The sequence below is a fragment of the Gnatocerus cornutus genome, chromosome 9 (assembly GCF_029298725.1).
Source record: "Gnatocerus cornutus isolate USDA-ARS CGAHR chromosome 9, icGnaCorn1.1, whole genome shotgun sequence".
Lineage (NCBI taxonomy): Eukaryota > Metazoa > Arthropoda > Insecta > Coleoptera > Tenebrionidae > Gnatocerus > Gnatocerus cornutus.
In genome coordinates, this window is record NC_142241.1 from 13,006,031 (window position 1) to 13,027,806 (window position 21,776).

At 33.8% G+C, this 21,776-nt stretch overlaps 5 protein-coding genes and 1 pseudogene across 8 annotated transcripts in view; 1 reads left to right on the plus strand and 5 right to left on the minus strand.

Moving 5' to 3' along the window:
* Traf4 (TNF receptor associated factor 4) overlaps window positions 1-3,602 on the plus strand; it is a 32,323-nt gene extending 28,721 nt beyond the window's left edge. For all 3 annotated transcript variants that reach the window (XM_088045738.1, XM_088045737.1, XM_088045736.1), the window contains 4 exons: window positions 1,935-2,096; window positions 2,148-2,465; window positions 2,517-2,777; window positions 2,832-3,602. In XM_088045738.1, coding sequence (XP_087901864.1) covers window positions 1,935-2,096; window positions 2,148-2,465; window positions 2,517-2,777; window positions 2,832-3,185 — 1,095 coding nt within the window. In that variant the 3' untranslated portion in view covers window positions 3,186-3,602. The remainder of the gene's footprint in view (window positions 1-1,934; window positions 2,097-2,147; window positions 2,466-2,516; window positions 2,778-2,831) is intronic.
* A 2,292-nt stretch (window positions 3,603-5,894) lies between these two features.
* LOC148168947 (uncharacterized) lies at window positions 5,895-9,219 on the minus strand. Its single transcript, XM_088046086.1, has 3 exons — window positions 8,519-9,219; window positions 8,017-8,457; window positions 5,895-7,960 (listed from the first exon to the last, which is right to left on the minus strand). Exons 2-3 carry the CDS (start codon window positions 8,435-8,437, stop codon window positions 5,973-5,975), a joined length of 2,409 nt encoding a protein of 802 aa, XP_087902212.1. The 5' UTR covers window positions 8,438-8,457; window positions 8,519-9,219; the 3' UTR covers window positions 5,895-5,972.
* Window positions 9,216-15,244, minus strand: LOC148168948 (uncharacterized). The gene is made up of 2 exons (XM_088046088.1): window positions 15,193-15,244; window positions 9,216-9,556 (listed from the first exon to the last, which is right to left on the minus strand). The coding sequence occupies exon 2, from the start codon at window positions 9,552-9,554 to the stop codon at window positions 9,216-9,218; it is 339 nt and encodes a 112-aa protein (XP_087902214.1). The 5' UTR covers window positions 9,555-9,556; window positions 15,193-15,244.
* On the minus strand, window positions 9,680-11,709 carry LOC148168949 (heat shock protein 68-like; annotated as a pseudogene). Its single transcript, XR_015770771.1, has 2 exons — window positions 11,418-11,709; window positions 9,680-11,364 (listed from the first exon to the last, which is right to left on the minus strand). The product of XR_015770771.1 is annotated as a heat shock protein 68-like (transcript).
* A 474-nt stretch (window positions 15,245-15,718) lies between the features above and the next one.
* LOC148168950 (uncharacterized) lies at window positions 15,719-18,661 on the minus strand. Its single transcript, XM_088046264.1, has 4 exons — window positions 18,379-18,661; window positions 17,887-18,327; window positions 17,733-17,828; window positions 15,719-17,682 (listed from the first exon to the last, which is right to left on the minus strand). The coding sequence occupies exons 1-4, from the start codon at window positions 18,659-18,661 to the stop codon at window positions 15,719-15,721; spliced, it is 2,784 nt and encodes a 927-aa protein (XP_087902390.1).
* A 31-nt stretch (window positions 18,662-18,692) lies between these two features.
* On the minus strand, window positions 18,693-20,789 carry LOC148168951 (heat shock cognate 70 kDa protein 2-like). The gene is made up of 4 exons (XM_088046265.1): window positions 20,585-20,789; window positions 18,887-20,536; window positions 18,762-18,814; window positions 18,693-18,716 (listed from the first exon to the last, which is right to left on the minus strand). Exons 1-4 carry the CDS (start codon window positions 20,787-20,789, stop codon window positions 18,693-18,695), a joined length of 1,932 nt encoding a protein of 643 aa, XP_087902391.1.
* Between the last annotated feature and the right edge of the window lie 987 nt (window positions 20,790-21,776).

Here is a 21,776-nt window from a genome sequence, read left to right on the forward strand (position 1 = left end):
TGTTCTAAGTTGTTAAACAATTAAAAGGAAAGTTCTGTTTTTATGATGGCGATTCAATAATAAATATTTTGAAAAGTGGAAAAAGTCGCTTTCTCTGGACAATTTGTTGTCAGAAATAAAGAAAAGAACTCATTTGTTTAACGCTTTATAACTGAAATTGTAAATCGCAACTACAATTTAGAATAAACGAGAAATCAGAGAAATTGTATTGGATTTAGTTCAAAAATTTTATAGGTAAAAAACAGAAATAAATTCTAAAATTCTGAAGATTTTTTAGAAATTTTCTTTTGAAACCAACTAAAAATGACCACCACTTCCTATTAAATTTCGTTACTTTTACTGTTTTAATCCCAAAATGCATACCTAAGTTTTATTGCGTACGAGTTAATACTCAACTGCGCTAAATTCCAAAATTTTAGAACAAGCAACAGAATTTTTAGACATTTTCTATTTTGAACAAACCAAAAATGTCACTTTCATATAAATTCCGTAACTTGGGCAGTTTTAATGCTAAAACAGTGAATTTCGGAGGTTTTACTACTTTTGACTTATTCATAAAGTGTACCAAATTTCAAAATTTTAGAGCGCTAAACACAAATTTTAGAAAATTTCAATTTTAAATGAACCACAACTAAGCGCAATTGTTATGAATTTCCATGTTGTTAACACTCGTAACAGTTATAATGCAGTTAATTTTAGGGATTTTATTACCTTCAATTTCTTTATCAACAATTGTACCAAAAATTTAGAACTAAAAACCAAATTTTTAGAAATTTTCGTTTAGGAACAAAATAAAAGTATCCACCATTTTTTTTAAATTTTGTAACTTTGACAATTTTTATCTCACAAGAGTGAAATTTGCAGTTCTGACTACTTTTGGCTTGTTGATAATCAATCTGCTAAATTTCAAAATTTCAGAACAAGAAACAAAATTTTTGAAGAGAAACCAAAAATGTCTAACATTTTAATTTTTTTTCCATTAAATTTCGTAATTTTGACAATTTTAATCCCAAAACGGTGAAATTTGCAATTCTTACTATTTTCAACTTGATTAATATCAACTTTGCTAAAATACAAAATTTTAAAGCAAGAAACAAAAATTTTAGACATTTTTGCACAAGTTTCAATTTTGTTTTAAATTTCGTAGCTATGGCAGTTTCATTCGTAAAGCAGTCAAATTTGGGAATTTTATTACCTTCAATTTCTTAATCAATTTTTCCAGATTCTAAAATTCTAAAACAAAAAACAGAATTTTTAGAAATTGTTGAAAAGAAAAAGTTGAAATGTACCAAAACCTACCACAATTTTTCTAAAAATTTTTGTTTTTTGACAGATTTTATCCCAAACTGGTTAATTTGCAGGTTTTACTACTTTTAATTTGATTATCAACTGTGCTAAATTGCAAAATTTTAGAACAAGAAACATAATTTTTAGACATTTTTCATTTTGAACAAACCAAATTTTTCTACGACTTTTTTAAATTTCGTAAATTGGGCGGTTTTAATCGTTTTGCAGGAAAGTTTAGGGTTTTTATTATCCTCAAGATTACACAATTTTAGAACAAGAAACAGAAATTTTAGAGGAAGAACAAAAAATTTCAACCACTTTAATTTTTTTTCGATTAAATTTCGTAATTTTGTCAGTTTTCATCGTAATGCAGTGAAGTTTGGGGATTTTTTACATTCCAATTGTGCCTGAAAACAAATCGAAGGTCAAAGACAATTTAAAAAGTTTTAAAAAAACGAATTTCTATCGAACTAGTTCAGTAGAATGCCTATCAAACCTCCTCAGCACCTGGACTTGCAAATTATGTCATCAAATTCCGCCCAGTTTCCACCTTCTCGGCAATCAACAACATAAAAATGTCAACGAACTTGACCACCTCCGCTTCCACACTCCTTCTATTAATAAACTAATTACAAATCTACTTCCAGGCCCACTTAAACTCTTGCAAACACGACGCGATCCCTTGCATTGGAAAGTGCGGAGCCCAAATCCCCCGAGTAATAATGGAAGAACATCTGAAGACCACGTGTCCTCAAAGGCGAGCCAGATGTCAGTTTTGCAACAAAGAATTCAGCGGTCTCGTTTTCGAGGTAGTAACCACCACCTTTCCCCGGAACCCATTTTCACGTCTTTTGTTATAGAACCATGTGGGCAACTGTGGCTACGAACCCTTGTACTGCGAAAACAAATGCGGTGTTAAAGTCCCCCGAAGACATTTAAGTCACCATAAAGTGAGCGAGTGCTCGAAGCGGCTCCTTCCTTGCAGATTCTGCACGAAGGAGTTTGTTGCTGACACACTTTCCGCTCATCATTTGAAATGTGGGAGGGTGCCGGTGGCGTGTCCTAATAGATGCGACGTTAATGTCCTTGCTAAGGAGGATCTAGAAACACATTTGAAGGAAGAGTGTACAGTTTCGGTCCTCAATTGCACGTATAAGGACGCTGGCTGCAGGTTCAAGGTACGAATTCCACGGATTTCTCGCGAAAAGATTTCATTGCGGTTATTACAGGGACCTCGACATTTACTGGAGAAACATTTAGAAGAGAGCAGTCAGCAACATCTTGCGCTGGTTTGTACGGTTGTGACGAAGCAGCAACACCAAATCACCTCGTTGAAGAGCGCGCTTTCGAGACTGTCTCTAAACTATTCCGGGACTCTGATCTGGAAAATCAGCGACTTTTCCGAGAAGATGACCGAGGCGAAGAACAAAGAAGGGATGGAGTTAGTTTCGCCCCCTTTTTACACTAGTCAGTATGGTTACAAACTTCAGGTAATAAAAACGTTAATTTGATTTACCACAGTTCTATTCTATTTATATCCACAGGCTTCGCTTTTCCCGAACGGAAACGGCGCTGGAGAAGATTCCCACATTTCAGTGTACATAAAAATTCTCCCGGGGGAATACGACGCTCTTTTGCGTTGGCCCTTCGCACATTCCGTCTCGTTCACACTATTTGACCAGTCGTCGTGTCCGGAAAAAGCGTGCAATATTGTAGAAAGTTTTATTCCGGATCCCACTTGGAAGAATTTCCAGAGGCCTAGTAAAGAACCGGATTCTCTAGGTTTTGGTTTTCCGAAATTCGTCTCCCATGAAATGTTGAAGAAACGGCACTTCATGAAAGACGACACTATGTTTATTAGGGTTAAGGTTGATCCTAGTAAAATCGTTGCTGTTTGAAAAAACGGGAATTTTCTTCGGCTTTTGATCTCATTTTGTAAATAATGTAAAGTTCTGTATAAATCGACGTTTAAGACTGTACATTGTGGAAAATAGTTTTGTTTTGGTTTGCTTCATTTATACTTAATTGGTATCTTCTAGAAATCTGTACATAGAATATTGAATATTTTTTGAGGAAAATATTCATTATTTCACTTCTAGTTAGGTTTCTCAGGAAGTTGTAAAATTCAAAATTATTTTTAGTTTGCATTGTTTTCGATGTTTTGTGATAGCTGGAGAAGACCAAAGTTCTGTTTATACTTTTTGTAAATATAATTATAAGGAACGAGCATGTACGTCGTACGTAAGCAATAGTCATTTTAGGTTAATTGTATCTTGAAATAGCGTTTCATTTTAATAAATTTCTTTTTACTTCTACTTTTTTTGCAGTCAAAATGACCTAACCATAGCTACTTTTTACCCTTTTGTTGCACAGTAATTGCTATTTATGCAATCGCTCGCTAGCGCCATAAACTACAGGGCTCTTCTACAAAGACCTAAATAATGTACGAATTACATACAAGGCTTTATATTCGATTAAAGCCAGGACAATTTTCTTTGAAAAGCGTGAGATTTGGCGTCAAAACTCGGGTGAAAAGAATTAAGTCGTGCATAAAATGAAAGAAATCGCTGGAATAGTCTCGAAATATAAGGAATTTCTTCTTCCTACCAACTTCTGAAGTGCGTATGAAGAAATTTAGAACGAAAACAGGTGGCGAAATTGTATGTTGACATTGAATAATTGTTTTTGACACTGATAAGCGGACGTTTTACTTTATCATTACGGACGCCCTCCATAAACTGGTTAAACAATATCGTAAAACTTGGATTATTGTTCAATCGGATGTTACTTGTTTTGTAAATACGTATAATGTAAAAATGACTTGTGGATGCAAATTGGGAGCGTGTGGGGCTGTGTGCCATTTAATGCTAAGCTTTATTGACTGTACAAAATTACAAAGTTGTAGACCAGACAAGACAATTTTTGGAAATTTTTATTTTTAGGACGATCCAAAATTTTTTCAATGTATTACGTTTACAACTGTAATTCTGCAATTCTCTTAATTTTTATGCCACAGCAATCAAATTTTGGGAAATTACTACTTTTACTACATTTATTAACTGTGCAAAATTACAAAATTGTAAAATAGAAGAGCCAATTTTTGAAATTTTTCATTTTTAGGACAATCCTAAATTTTTGAATGTTTTACATTAACGGCCGTAGTTTTTTAAATTTTAATGCTACAGCAATCAAATTTTGGAAAATTACTACTTTTGGTAAATTTTCAGTTAATAAACCATAAATAATACAGTTTATTATGTGCATACAAGATTAACCGTCTTAAATTAATTAAATTTGAAGTAAAAAATTCAGTTCTTTGCAATACATCCATATATGGATACAAAATAAAAACGTAATCACGCCACATATACAGAGTGTTTGACGATTTGCCTATTTTGACACCCTGAACAAATAATGTAAATAACGAGTGGGTTTAATGTTTATAGCGTGGTTTATAGAACATGCAACATGCGATTAAGAGCCCATTGACGCTTACCTTACAGAAATGTTCAAAGTGAGGAAGAACTCGGCGATCGAAACGTTGTTGGTAAACGGCAGCAAGTCCACTCACGCACACCTTGCACTTCACTAAAAATAACATCCATGTTATGTGCCATTTTGGCCACAAAAAACCGCGATAGTCCGCCACGAATATAAGACAACAAACCCGGAAAACAATTGACTAAAGAATGAACTGGTAGTTATGTAAATTCTCGAATCAACGCGCAAAAAACTTGGCCGAACGCAAAAAATAAGACCCTTTTTTGCAAGGCAATGGAACGGATTTTCTTATCTCTACCAATGTAGATGAAGATGAGTGATACTCATTTGCGGCAAAAAAATCACCTTTTGAATGTCTAGGCAGTCAAATGTGACATTTCGAATAGTTGGTTTTATTTTGCAAGTTGGCATCGCTAATAATTGTCAATTGTGTCAATTTGTGTGCCGATTTGGAGACCAATGACCTTCGAAAATAATAAAGGTAAATGAATTAAGTAAAGATACCACAAAAATTTGCTGAAACACATTTGAATTTAAATTAATCTGCAATCGTTTGATTTGAATGGGGTGCTACCAACATATTTCCAAGCTGATGAAATTCCCCTAAATGAAGGAATGACGTTTCAAATTCAAAGCAAGTCAAAATAAATATTAATAATTGTCGGCGCACAAATAACTATTATTATTGTAAACAAAACATTTATCCTCAAATTGGAAGTAACAGTCAACTTGAAATTTCGACTGATCGTAACTTTATGGATGAATTATGACGTTTCAAATTTAAATGTTTTTCCCCAATGGCAATTTTTTTTGTCATCAATAAAGACAAAAACAAAGTTTTTCAATTGTCAAGTGAAAATTTCTAAACAATTGTTGACAATAGGTCAGAAAGAGGAAAAACAAGTTGCAGGAAGTTGCCTTGAAATAAAATACCCGAGTGTACCCAAAACTCTTAATCAAATTAACCAATCAACTAAATTTAACACAACTAAAATTAAGTAAGATGTTTTCAATTACTCATTACTACTTACTTCAATTACTAATTACTTGCCAACAACTTTTATAAAAACTGAAAAATATGAGAACGGAATATCCAAAAAAATAGAGGGGAAAATAATAAACTTTATTATCTAAAACTACAACTTGTTAAAAACAAAACGAAAAATGAAACAAATTTTGAAAACTTAATAATCATTAGCATTAACTTCTAAATGTTCGACCAATTTTTTAATGTAGATGATTGTCTTAGCTAAAAGCTCAATCATTGCCGGGTCTTCACAGTTCAGTTTGTCGAGTTCTTCCACCATTCGCATTAGATTTTCATGTATAATATAGTAGTCCACCGAACAAGCAGTTCCCAAATAATCCATAACTGCTGATTCAAATTGTTGTGCACGTTCATAAATGAAATGAATAAATTCTAAACTTTCCTTCTTAACGTGCATCTCATTCAAATCGAATTTGGTAAAATAGTTCTGCAGTTCCAAAGTTGGTTTGACATGTTTCCTTTCTTGAACCATACAGGCCAATTGTTCATCAAACGTCTTCAAAACGTTGTTGACTTCTTGTAGATAAGTTTGTTTCTGAGAATCCAGCTCTACATTTCCTTCTGGCACATCTTCCAACAATTCCTTCAAAGAAAAAATCTGTATCATGTTTTTCATAAAATGGGTATTATGGATGGGAGGATGGAGGTCTTGTACTTCTCTGCGAATTTCGTCCAAATCCTTTTTCACATTTAGTAATTGAATGCTGAATTTTTTAACCATAATCGTGTTCTCCACATCGTCTGCAGCTTTTAGTGTACCTTCTTTCGTCGTATTTTTTTTTAATGTCTGAAGTTTAGCCCCATTTTCGTTAAATAATTCGATCTTTCTTGAAACAGGAAGGTTAGATTGAAAAACATCAACGACACTGTTTTCAATCGCTTTCAAAAATTGCAAGTGCTCAAAGTCCTTTTGATTTACTTGCCCATTTTGCTCCAAACTTTCCAAAATTGAACAAACATTATTCCAAAGAATTGTGAAAAGATCTTGTTCAAAACGGTTTTCATGTTTGAAAATTTCCAACTCGTTGAATATAGTCATTACTTCTTTGCGCATAGAACCATACGCTTCGCTCGAAATTGGATAAACAAATTGCAAGACTTCCTTTTCGTATTTGTTGAGTAAGGTTATCCGGGTTTTAATATCTTCAGGGAATTTGGCAGAGTAAAATTTTTCTTCGATAATGTGCATCTGATGTAAAATCTCAATTTTTTTTCGAATTAACTTTTGATGCAAGTTTCCAACCCTGTTTAATTCATAGCGGACTGTGTTAAACTTTTGAAGAGTCATAAAATCCGATTCCTGATTGTCCTCGACGTGTTTCTCAAGGTTTTCCAATTGTTTCAACTCAAAAAGTATGCGTTGATTAGCACTTCCTTTTTCAGCGAGAAGATCCAAAATAACATTAATTTCTTGACAAAGACCGTTCTTTCTTTTATCAATAAAGTCGTTTTCTGATGGCACCAAAATAACGTCCGTTTCCAAAGAAGAAATTTCCTCTCTTTTTATATCATAGAAATGAGACTTTTGTGGAAAACCAAACTCCCGAGTGTATTTTTCGTAGTGATCAAGTTTGTCTTTTATTCGCCTTAAATGACATGATACTTCCACCATCATAAAAGCATTAATTCTGTTATAAATTTCGCTTTTCGATATTGCAACTTCGTCAAAATTTTCAGAAATTTGCTGTAGTTTCTTAGTGGTCATTTGAAGCATCTCAATTTTTTCTTTGAAGCTACTCTTTTTTTCCATTTTTTCTGATAAATCACTTTCAAAATTCTGTAAAAAATCTAGCTTCTCATGTAGGTCTTTGTTCTCAAGACTAATTTTCTCAAGTTTACCCACCATTTGTTGGCCTCTCTTAAGAAGATTCACTTTTTTGCTTGTAAAACTATTGGGAATTCTCTCAACAGACTTTAGTAGATCCAAAATTTTCTCTCTGATTTTGAAAATAGCAGCATCTTCAATAGGAGCACAAAGCTGTCCCACAGTTCGTTCAAACACAATCAATTCTTTTTCTGCTTTGTTTAAAATGTTTAGATACATATCATTTTGGTTTTTATTTTTTGTAGATTGTACATTGCTCAATTTATCTGATTCTGGATTTAATCCTCTCTTGGTGTAAACTGCAAAATAAAAATTAAAATTATTTAAAAACAAAAGTGAATATATTTACACTCACGTGTGTTTTGCTTTTCCGTTTGAAACGAATGTAACTTGCTTAGTGATGTTTCTAACACATCAATTTTAGTTGAAGCTGAATGAGTTATTTTTGTGCTTATACATTTTACCTCCTCCAGTTTGTTTCGGATTTCTTCGACACTAGAAGCTCCTGCATTCGTCATATTAAGATTTTCAAAATATCTACAAATGCCTTTTAAGGAGTTTAGACTTTGTTCAACGGCATCTGTTATTTTTCCTGCAGGTGATTTTATGTACAACTCCAGTACTAGTACAGACAACTCATTTTGTTCATCCTTGGTTAATATTGAACAGCTATCCATGTAGAAAACAACTGTTTTCAAAACTTTCTCAAAGTCCCAATTGCAATGAGTTTCATTATTTTGTATTTCTGTTTTAATGCAGAGTAATTTTTGCTTCATTTGGTTTGGATCCTCAGACACTAAAATTAAAAAATAAGTACATATAAAAATGTAATAGCTCTAGATATTCGATACAATTACATTTTTTTTAAATCAATGTCATTAGACTCGGTTTAGAAACATCGCCGCCTAATTTATTATTATTATGATGGGTATTATGATATTATGTGTACGCTGGCCCAAAATTGCATTATCTACAAGAAAAAAAAAGTTTTTACCTGTAGGGGAGAGGGGGGCATAGTGGGGTACTTAACATTCAATTAGCCACGCATGTTAAAATAATAAAAATTAACAATTTTTTTTTACTAAATATCATAGACTAATGTATTGCGGATGATTTTTGTTGAACTTTTTTTGATTACCATAAAAAACTTACGACTTGTGAGCATTATTTTAAAAAATGGGATTTGCCCCGCTTTGCCCCGCACATAGGGGTAAAGTGGGGTACCCTATGGGGAAATCAAATTTTTGAATTACTGTGTACCTACTTAGAAAAAGTAACATTTTAAAATTACTTAGGCATCAATGCCAATTGCACATAAATGAGCAGGTTCATCATAATTAGCCACAACATTTGTATGACTAAATTTGAAAAAAACTTGCTCCCTAACTTCGCGGATTTTTTAACGAAAACACTGAATTTCACATTTGGTTTTATAAAACATATAGGTTTTCACATTTTGTTTTATAAAACACACGTGGTTAACTGTCAACTAACAACCAATCAAAACACGCTATTCGACTTTTTTCACAGCGTTTAATTTGAGCAGCAGGAGTGTTACCCCGCTATGCCCCGGTACCCCACTATGCCCCCCTCTCCCCTACTTTTCTTGATGTTGTTTATGTTTGGCATACATGTCAGTTTGTTTGTAGCATCATCAATTAGTTTTTTTATTCCATAGTTTGAAGAAGTGTATCTTTTCTTGCTTGCCTTTTTAAAAGTTTGTGAATAGTATGTAAGCGCGTTAAGCAGGTGACTTTGAACAGATTGATCTATTTCCAATTCTTCTTCCGAAAGCTTTATTATAAGCATATTCACATCCGACTTTACTTTCGCAATTGCGTTTGCTTTGGCAGTTGCATTACTCCCAAATAGGGATGATAGAATATTACCCATTTCTGAAATTAGAAAAAAGTTACTTACTAGTTTAATAATAAAGTTAAGTTACTGTCAATAATAATAATACATTTTTTAAAATAAAAATTTATTATGTTGGATAACATATAAGTATAATAAAATACATATAGAGAAAACACAAAGATTAAATACATATTTCAGTTATTAAAGTGTTGGCATCAAGTCAAACTTGTAATAGTTTACAAGGGGTTCGCATTGCAGCTTAATCTGATCAATAAGTGCTTTTACTTCGTCTTCCTGTTCCATGTCCATAGAATTTGCTGTTGCTTCTGTTTCTTCACATAATTCATACACATATATATGACTTTCCGCTAAATTCTTTTTGTTCATATTGTATTTTATAGCAACACAGTATTTAAGAAGATAGACCTTAAACTTGACAAACCCCTCAAAACGTTTATCTTCTTTCTCATTGTTTGCAGCATCTAGCAATGTATTTTTAATTTCATTTTCGTTTTGCACTCCTCTTGTGTAGTTGAATGTAACCTCTTTTACGTTGTCTTTATACTGTTCCATTGCTTTTGCCGTTAAAATTCCATTTTCATCGATATGCAATGAAAGAGTTACATGGCCCTGTGTTGGAGGTGCCAGCGTTAAGTTTGGAATTGTAAAGTTACCAATCAGTCGATTGTTTTTAGTGTTTGGTCTTTCACCCTCAAATATTGTAAATGTCATATCAGTTTGATGATCGTCATAATTGCAATAATTAAGTGTTCCACTCGTCGGAATAGGTGTATTTCTTTTTATCACAAAACACATATGATCAGCTAAACTGCCGGCACCAAGCGACAAAGAAATTACATCTGTTAACCGTATTTTCTGAATGTCTTGTTTAGGATTTTTTGATAACATCGCTGCTTGTAGAGCTGCACCTTCTGCGACACACTCATCTGGATTGACGAATTTATTCAATCTTCGTTGACCAAAATAATCAGAGAGCAACTGCTGAATCTTTGGAATACGCGTCGAGCCACCAGAAAGAATCACCTCATTGATCGCATCTTTAGAAATACCAGAATTTTTTAAGCAAGTGTCAACAATTTCTATAGTTTTGTTGAATAAATCGGCACAAACGGTTTCTAGCTGGTCTCTCGTGAGTTCTATTTGAACACTAGCATGACCTTCAACGAACCCAATTAGAACTATTAGGGTTTTCAGAGCGGAAGACAAAGCTTTTTTGGCATCTTCACACTTATTGTGGAGTCGACGAAGATTATTCTTGTCGTCTCTAGGGTCGTGATTGTATGTTTCAATCAACTCTCTACAGACGTGTTCCACAATGAGATTGTCGAAGTCGTGACCGCCTAATTGTGTGTCTCCTCCAACTCCAAGAATTTCAATTTTGTCAATATGTTTTTTAAGAATGGCAACATCAAAAGTTCCTCCTCCCAAATCGAAAACAAGAGAATAATTTGTTTCTTTACAGTCATTTTCAATATAGTAGGTCAAGGCAGCAGCTGTAGGTTTTCGTTTAATAGTTTTAAAACCATAAAACCAGCTTCTTGTGCTGCTTGTAAAGTAACTTTTCTTTGAGTCACATTAAAGTACGCAGGAACCGTGATAACGACTTTCTTAATTGTGACGCCCAACTTAGCTTCAGCATCTTTTTTCAATTTTTGGAGGATGATTGTACACAATTCTTGGGGTGTTTTACGGAAAGTTGTTGTTCTTTGCTCAATTATCACTATTGGATCACCATTTGAATCAGATGCAACTTTAAATGGCAAATATTTTAAATTTTCCTGCAGATAAGGATCTCTAAAGTTTCTTCCAACAAGTCGTTTTACTTCTGAAATTGGAGTTTGTTATAAAACGAAGATTCGATACGAAATGTTTTTTTACCGTAGATTCCATGGTCCGGTCTTCCAGCAGCCATTCGCTTGGCGTGCTCACCTACGAGTGTTTCTTGCAGACTGGTAAAAAAAATGAAAGAAGGTGTGATTTTCCCACCGTCACTGTTATCCAATACAATTGTTTTACCATTTAAATATACCGAAACACACGAATTCGTAGTGCCCAAATCAATTCCTATTACTACGTCCTCCATTTTGGAAAAACTGCAACAAAAAATAAATTTTAAAAGTTAACAGAAGGGTTTGAAAATTACCCATCAGCTCAATCCATTGCAAATACTACGCCACTGAGTTTTATCTTATCAACTAGGGTAAATTCAAAAGAAGTTTTTGGGCCTCTGACCGTAAAAAAAAACGAAATCAAACGCATTGAAGAATTTGAAATGTGCACCAAATATTAAAATAAAAAATTGATAATCATTTGGATTACACAAAATTACGAGATATACATACATACTTACCCACTTTTTTCAGAACGTTTTGATATGGTTTGATATTAGTGAATTTTTGTATTAATATAACAACTACTATGAACGACAATTTTTGTATTGCACAGTATTCGTAAAAGATTAGCTAAGTTTTCTAACTTTAATCACCCCCGTTAACATCACGACTACTTCAGTTTTTTATTTAGCTATTAATTTTTTTCTTTCTTTGTTTAAATGGAAATTTGAACAGAGGGCAAACCCTGTTATTCTTCACAACCTTTTTTGTACCAGTTTTGTTACTGCTGCACCACTATACAGGGTGTTATGGAAATGAGTACACAAAATTAAACTGGTAAGAAAACTCGCCATATGCAACAACTTTTCCTAATAAAAAAAATTCCAAAATGCTTTCGTTTTCGAATTAAAAATCAATGAAAATTTGCTGTGAAAAGCGTTACCCGCCTATGCATTAAGGATACTAACCTTCGTCTATGCGACAAAAACCATTGCTTCATAAAAACGAGTGGTTACATCAGGTTGTGATACTTTGTCGCTCATTTGTTTGTAAGAAAAAAAAACAGTAAAAAATTAACGAAAACCCAATTGAAGAAGAGTCCCGAATTTGTTTTTAAAAATTGCTCAAAGTGCCGTTCTTCACTGTTAATGCATGCTTGAATTTTCCGGGCCATTGAAGTTGGTGTTCTCACAATTATCGCTGGGCTTTGGGGAATTGTTTCAGCCACAACATTCACACGTTCACTTAATTTTTCCACTGAATTCACGGGGTTCGCGTACAACAACTCTTTCATATGTAACCACAAGAAAAAATCGCAGGGATTTAAGTCTGGCAAAAGAGGGAGCCAAACCACTGGTTCATTTCTACCTATCCACTTGTTTTCAAAGGGGTATATACATATGTATAAGAGCACGACAAATATAAAGATTTTCCCGATAGAAAAACCCCGACTGAGTAGTTGTTAATCAACGACAAATTAAAATAACTGAGCGACAGAGTATGAACGATAAAAAGAGGCGAATGTTAGACTTTAATAATAATTTAACAAAAAAACATGTGCTCGACAATTAATGTTTTCAACGACTGTTAATATTTTCTCCGACAGAATGGCTAAAATCGGCGACGAACAAACTTCACCTAGCAACAAGTAAATAAATTACTAGTCGTGCAATCTATTAAAAACGGCAAACTAATGTATGTTTTCCGTCAGATAGTTTGGACGACAAAATACAATTTTCCATACAAATAGTGTTCATTGTAAAAATCGGGGTAGGCAGTTTCACCATTGAATGATAATAAACGGGTAGGCTTATTTAAAAAAAATATATATTTGTATTCAAGAACGATAAGTAAAAAAATACAAACTTTATAAAAAAATAAAAATAAAATAAATTTTTTAGAAATATCTTTCTGGTTTGCTGGTTTTATTTTGTTGTTCTGCTGTGCCTGTCGAGAAATTAAAATTTATGTCGTTAAAATATGTCTGCCATTGTTGCATTCTGTCGTTGAAGTTATTAAACAACCAGGTTGAATCAATTAATTGCCTGGAGAATATCTTTATTGTCTTGATAAATATAACTTGCCGCCCGATTTTTTTATTCTACTGGGAAATAAAATTTCACGTCGTTCAATCTTTTTTTTTCTCGTTCTATATAAATAGTGTCTTGCAACTGATAATTTGGTCGATTTTATCTGTCAAAATGAAAAATGCCACCCGTTTTCAAAGTGCACATTTAGCCATTGGGAGATGGGCACTATACAGACGCTTTACCCCGACCTTCCTCATAGAGAAGGACCATATTCGTGTATTCCATGTTGGTATGTATAAACCATTTTGTACCACCTTTTGCACTTTAAGAACGATCTGATAACTTTGACACTATGAAAATTCACAACAAACTGAGCGTTTTTAATTAAATTACAGCTGATCAGTCGTTTTTATGCCAAAAAGTTGTGATAAGGTTTGAGTCAAAAAACCTCCTCGTTGCGGAAATGAAAGTGAATTTGTTTAGAGTTGGTTGGCCAACTTAAGGACGGAAAAAGGCGAAAATCAAAATTCGTTTACGGAAAAAATTATCTAGAAAAGTTGTAGATCTAGATGCGTTCTAACCGGTTAAATTTTGTAAATTTAATTTCATAACATGTTATGATTTTTTTGAATAAAATTTTTGTAAATTCCCAAAGTGTTTTACTTTATGTTAAAATTAATATCCCCAATTTAATTTTGAGATTAGTGAAAATGTCACTCTAAGATTAATGTAAAAGGAGTTAACAAAAAATTTATACAATAACTGATAAGTGATAAAAGACGCGCAATATAAGTATTTACCTATAATTATTGAAGTTTGTGCTTTAGATTAGATAAAAAGTGTTTCAAACATGTTGGCTAAACATATGTATTAGGTACATTATACATATACTTTTCAATCATTAAATCTGTATTTATGGTTTATTACATCTACACGTATACTGTTAGTTTTCAAAAGTTTCTGGACTCCCTTTATCATACTATAAATAAGGGAACAATAAACAAAAATTAATTATTACCGAACAATTTTATTTATCGTATCATGTTTCCCATGTCACCGTAGCATGACACGTTTGTTTTTTTATAAAATAGTTAAAAGACATAAAGCTTAGCATATCAAAAAGTAGATTCAGTCATTTAAATTAACGCTTCATTATTTTTTTTCGAAAATGAAGCTGAAATAAAAAAATTAAATCTGCCAAATCTTTTCCAAATCATCCTGTAGATATTTTTTTTTTAGATTTTTGTGAAGCTAATGATAGCAGTACATACATACATACACTGTGTAGCAATATTAATTTTAGTATTAAGAGCGTTGTTTGCCCCGATTGACAGTATCAGATCAAGGGAGCCACGTAGATCGTAGGATTTTTTAATTTAGTGGTGCCGCCGCTTTTTCTGTCATACTTTCTTAAAAGAAGTCATTTACGAACAAGTTGGTTAATTAAGGCGATAAATAAATTAAAATTATTATTCGCCCACAAACGAAGACTAAATATTTTCGTTAAACGCATTTTAAGAAAATTCAATCAGTCGCAGATTCGATTTTTACTCAAGTCGGGTTTTTTTCACTTCTTTACAGGTCTGACCAAAATGCAGAGTAAATAGTAAATATATTATAAAAGGATAATGAACAATTTTTGACGAAAGAAGAACAGTGTTATTAAAAAATTACGCCCTATGACCCTAAATCATTGTATTATTGTTCTTTGAATAGCGTGGCGTGAATTGAATCAAAATTGTACTTCAAGAGTAGTACATCTAATACAAATTTGTTGTAAAATTAACTTACTTGTTTTTTCAAAAAACCACAGAAGAAACTATGTTCTCACACGTCGCACCACGTATTTTATAGCAGAATTTTATCATTAATCTTGTACTTCTTATCGACTAATCGAGTTATTTTAGGTTGTAAAAAAAATCCAACAGGCGTGATATACAATCACAAAATCATTGTTTTTTAGTTTATAAAATTAATGAGATTTTAAGTTCTAAAATATTTTTAAAAAGTACAAAAGTGGTATATGAAATATGCTAACACAATTTGACAAGATGAAAACTTCAATATTTCCCCGTTCGCAATTCAATTATCAGTATCACCAATAAAGATAATAACAAAGTTATCAACTTTTAAGTTTTGACTTAAAACTCAACGAAAGTCTAAAAAAATAAAACGAACAATAGATAGAATTTGCAAAGAATAGTGATAATAGGTCAGAAACAGGAAAAAAGGTTGCGGAAAGTTACCTTGAAATAAAATATCGAAGTATACCCAAACTCTTATTAATCAAATTAACCAGACAACTAAAATGAATAAATTACTCATTGGATGCATTTGCTTCCAACTGATCTACCAAACTTTTAACATAATTAATAGTTTTAACAACTGCAGTGACCAACAATTGGTCATCGCAGCTCAACCTGTCGAGCTCCTCCACCATTCTCATTAGATTCTCATGTATGACGTAAAAATCCACTGAACTGTCCGTCCCCAAGTAGCTCTTAACTTGTGGTTCAAACTCTTGTGCTCGTTGACGAATGAGGTGAATAAATTCCAAACTTTCCTTCGTGACATTTAGTGTGTCCAAATTAAAATTTGTGAAACGATTCTCCAGTTGCAAGACTTTTTTACCGTGTCTTCTTTTTGCCACAAAAATGCCCACTTGTTCATCTAATAGCTTCAAAACGTCAACAACTAATTGTATAAAAGTCTGTTTCTGTGAATCCAACTCTACATCTCCCTCGGACATGTCTTCTACATACTCCTTCAAATAGAAAATTTTCGCAATTTTGTCCATAAACTCCGTGCTGCTGATGGGACGATGAATGTCGTGCAGTATTTTATGAATCCCCTGTAACTGCTTTCTGATGTCTATTAATTCAATCTTAAACTTCTCGACACAGATCTTGGCTTCAGTGTCTTCTATTACTCTTAGAATATCTATTTTCATTGTTGACATTTTCAAGGATCGAAGTTGTGCCTTCATTTTGTCACATCTTTCAATCGGAAGATGCGATGTCGAAATATTAACAATGCTGTTGTCGATCTTTGCCAAAAAATGCAGGTGCTCGTTGTTAGTTTCAATTTCGTCAGCAGATTTGTTCAAAAGTCTGCCAATCGAATGAATGTTGTAATGAAGACTGTTAGCATAACTGTGATTCAAATGAATTTTGAGTTTAAGATCTTCTAAACTACTGTACAACGTGTTGATTTCTTTGTGCAAGTGTTTATACGCTTCACTCGACTTTGGGTGAACAAACTTCAGCGCTTCTTTTTCAATGTTGTTCATTACGGCTTTAAATGTTAGAATTTCCTCCGAACTAGAGTATATGCGGCCTTCGATTATGTGAATCTGACTCAAAATTTCAATTTTTTTTCTGATTATTCTGTGGTTAAAATTCCCAACATTTCGCAATTCTTTCCGCATAACATTAACTTCCTGAAGTCTTGCTAAATCTGACTTATATTCGAGTTCAGAGTGGGATAATTGTCTCTGAAGTTCTTCCAAATGTTCCAACGCAGCGATTATGTTTCCATTAGTCCTACCTTGATCTGCCAGGATATCCAACGTTTCGTTGATTTGCTGAAGAAGCATTAATCTTCTCCCATCAATAAAAGCATTTTCTGATGAAACAACATTGACATCATTTTTTAAAGAAGCAATTTCCTTCCTTTTCACGTCATACAAATCAATACTTTGTGGGAAAGCAAACTGCCGAGCGTACTTTTGATAGTAATCAATTTTCTCTTTAACTTGTCTTAGGTGAGATACAGATTCTTCAATCATAAAAGCTTGAATTCTGTTGGAAATCTCCGCTTTCTGTATCACAACTTCGTTGTTGCTACAAACAATTTGCTCTAGTTGTTGTGCGATTATTCGAAAGGCGTTCATTCTCTCCTGATAACTTGATTTCCTTCCAACCACTTCAATTAGCTTAGTTTCAAGTTCACTTAGGCTGTTCAGTTTATGGTTGACGTCTCTCGTTTCGTGAAGAATGTTATGAAGAGCGGCAATTATTTTCAAACCTTGTTGATGAAGACGCGGCTTTTTACCTTCAATATCAACTTCGTCTGGAACTTTCGCAAGATGTTCTAAAAAGATGTCTACTTTTTCTTCCATCTTCTTGACGACGTTGTCTGAGCTGGGAGCACAAAATTCTTGTGCCATCCTTTCGTAATCATTGAACTTATCTTCCATTTCTTGCAAAATGTTCTTGCGATTTACGGTTTCAACTTTCCTTGAACCAGAAGATTGAGTGAACTTGGATGACAGCAGCGTATCTGAAAAATGAGGTTTCAGTCATACGGTAACCACTTTTTAACTGCAGTACATGTGGGTGCTTCTGACACTGACTCAAATTGTGGGTAACATCCAATTTCGCTGTATTTGTGCGTTTGTGTTGATTGGGATACCACCGCAGAATAAGCTAAAACACACAATTAAATTTAGAAAAGTAGAGTATTAAACTCCCACGAAAATGTTACGTTTATATTCCGGATTTTTTGCCCCAATTTCTAACATATTTAGACTTTCCAATGTCTTCTCATTTGCTTCCTTGATGTCTTCGCATTTACGGTTTATGGTCCTTAATTTAGCTCGCACGTCTTCAACACTGAGAGCGCTCATGTTCTTCATATCCAAGTTTTCTAGATTTTTCATGACCTCACACAAGTGCTTCAGAGTTTTATCCAGGACGTCACCGACTTTACTAGGAGCAGATTTTAGGAATAATCGTAAAACTAATGTAGAAATATCATTTTCTTCTTCTGATGTTAATACAGGTCTAGGCCATCTTTTTAAATTCTGAGCAGTCGCGACAACAGTTTGCAGAAAATTCTTGGTTTCCGAGTCTTTAATTTCATTGTTGTCCATTTTTCTCTTGATGTCGAGCAGAGTTTGTTTCATTTGACTGGGACTTTCAGATACTAAGAAATATTTTGCATGTACTAATTTAAACTGTTTATTTGATTGATTACCTGAAAAGTTATAAGCGATACGCTGCGTTGGCACGTTTTTTAACTTGGCGTGGGCTTGATGAAGTAACTTTTTCAATGCTATTGTTTTTGGTTCTGACATATATCCTTTCCGTCCCTCTTTTTCAATAATTTTCTCATAAACTTTAAGTGCGTTGAAGATTTGCTCTTGAACATATTGATCCATTTGCAGTTCTTCTTCGCCCAACTTCATTATAAGTTCGACAAAATCTGACTCTGTGTTCGCAATAGCTGCAACGTCAAACTTTGACGTGAATATTCCCATATCTAAAAAAAAAATATTGATTAATTAATATTTACGTTTGAGAAATCAAAATGATCTGAAAACAAGCGTTTCAACAGAAATACAGAAAATTAGTCCCTACAAGATTAATGTTTTTATTAATGGAAAATAATATAATTAAGAGAATCCTAAAAACTAAAAATAAAACGAATTTTTAAATGACCAAACCGTCTGAACCGTCTGAAGGCAAAACAAGAATTACTTAACAAAACTCATCAAGATACGGCATCAAATCAAAATTATGATATTTCACATGAGGTTCACATTGCAATTTTAGATTTTCTATAAGTGCTTTTATCTGATTTTCTTGGTCAACGTCCATATCGCTTGCAGAGTTTTCGGCTTCTTCGCACAGATCGCACACGTATCTATATCTATCAGCTATATTTCGTTTTTCCATATTATATGTGACCGCTTCACAATAATTAAGTAAGTAACTTTTATATTTCACAAACTCTTCAAACCGCTTATCTTTTTGTCTGTTCTTTTCAGCATCTATTAGAGTGTTTTTTACTTCAATTTCATTTTGAATGCCTCTCGCATAAGTTACTGTTACCTCTTTTGTGTTATCTTTACAACTTTCTTCAGCTTTCGCAGTTAAGATGCCATTTTCATCAACATGCATGGACAGTTTTACTTTACACTGACTTGGTGGAGCTGGTGTTAAATTCGTGATTATAAATTCACCAATGCATCTGTTGTGTTTGGTGTTTGATCTTTCACCTTCGAATATAGAAAAAGTTATTCCAGTTTGTTGATTTTTAATGGTTACGTAAGAAGAAGAGGCACTCGCTGGAATTGGTGTATTTTTGGGGATCAAGAAACTCATGAGACCGCATTGGACTCTAATCCCTAATGACAAGGGTATAACATCCCTTAAACGTATTTTCTGAATATGTTGTTTGGGATTTTTTGACAACATTGCTGCTTGCAAGGCGGCGCCTTCTGCGACACACTCATCAGGACTAACAAACTTATTCAATACCTTTCCACCGAAATAATTAGAAATCATCTGCTGGATTTTGGGAATGCGAGTTGAACCTCCAGAAAGAATGACTTCATTGATGGAATCTCTAGAAATTTCGCAACTTCGTAGACAACTATCAACGATAGTTATACTTTTTTTAAACCACTCGTCACAAATGCTCTCAAACTCCTCTCTAGTGAATTCCAGTTGAACACTAGTCTGTGTCTTAACAAAACCATGTAAAGTTATCAAAGTCGTCTGAACTGTAGACAGTGCTTTCTTAGCATCTTCACACTTGTTGTGGAGTCTACGAAGATTGTTCTTGTCTGTTTTCGGGTTGTATTCGTGCAATTCTATCAATTTTTTGCACACGTAGTTTACTATGAGATTGTCGAAATCGTGACCACCCAGCTGGGTGTCTCCACCAACTCCAAGAATTTCTATCCGGTTGGCGCGTTTTTTGAGAACGGCGACATCGAAGGTTCCTCCTCCAAGATCATAAACCAAAGAATAGTTTATTTGCTCGCAGTCGTTTTCAATGTAATAAGACAAAGCAGCAGCTGTGGGTTCGTTTAATAATTTCAAAACTGTAAAACCAGCTTCTTTGGCGGCTTCCAAAGTAACTTTTCTTTGAGTGACGTTGAAGTACGCCGGGACTGTGATCACTACTTTGTTAACGGGTACACCCAACTTTGCTTCGGCGTCGTTCTTCAGTTTCTGGAGGATTATTGTGCACAGTTGTTGGGGGGTTTTCCGGAAAGTCGTCGTTCTTTGCTCAACGATGACTATGGGATCACCGTTTTCATCGGCTTCAACTTTGAATGGTAAATATGTCAAGTTGTCTTGGATGTAGGGATCTTTGAAGTTTCTTCCAACAAGCCGTTTTACTTCTGAAATTTGAGTTTTCTCTAAAAAGTTAAAATAAAAAACGATTTTACCGTAGATTCCATGGTCTGGTCTTCCACCAGCCATTCGCTTGGCATGTTCACCGACGATTGTCTCTTGCAGACTGGTGAAAAAGATGAAAGAAGGTGTGATTCTACCACCATCACTGTTGTCAAGAATTCTTGTTTTTCCGTTTAAATATAAAGAAACGCATGAGTTCGTTGTGCCCAGATCAATTCCTATTACAAGATCGTCCATTTTAGGGAAGCTGGAAAATGAAAGTAAATTATGAAAGTAAAGAAAAGGATGCTAAAATCACCTGCTAATTCAATCCACATCGAATATCGCGGCACTGAGAATTATCACAGAAAATAAGGATAATAAAAAACTTGCACCTTCATCCATTAAATTAATGGATAAAATTCGTTGATACACGGAGTTAAAGAAAAAGGAGATGTTGGTCGACATCCTGGTTTAGTGAATATTAACCGCATTGTCAGTTATCAAATTGACTAAGCAAAAATTAAGAAGAGATTTCTTTTTGGAAAAGTGTTCGTTTGATGACTCTGTAGTTAGCCAACTGTTACTCGTGAAATTCCAAAATTTAAATTTTCTAAGATTGGAAGCAAAAATACGAAGTAGTTAGTCTTTGATTTGTGTTTTTTGTAATGCACGGATAATCGAAAGAACACCCCCTTACACGGATAATCCGCATCCGGATAATCGAGGTTCTACTGTATTGGTGTAAAACACAGTTGATGCAAGAGTGAAAACGCTTAACAACAGCATCCAGCAAGACCAATTTTGGCCCTTGCAAACCCTAAGAAATCGCTTCTCTCCCCACCAAAGTTGTTTCAAGGAAACTTGCTTTTCTCGTGCAAAATGACCCTACAGGGAGTAAAAGAATAACAAAACAACTGACATCTAGAACTGTCGCTAGAGTTTTCCTTTTGACTCCAATTCATCAAACAGAAAGACAAACATTTCATTGGATTTTGAACCACTGGGGCCTCATATTCATCTCTGACAAGTAAAAATTTAGATTGTGAACATTCTGGAAACTTCTAAATTGTACAATTTCAGCCATTTGCTTCAATGTCTGGACAATTTTGCGGTACTCATTCTAGATATGAGCAAACGAAAAACTCATCTTGTTAAATTGCTATTGCTAAATGTTGCTTTGGTGTGGGTGCACCCTCCCTTGTCCTTTGGAAATGCAATCCAATTTTAAATGTGTCGTTAATC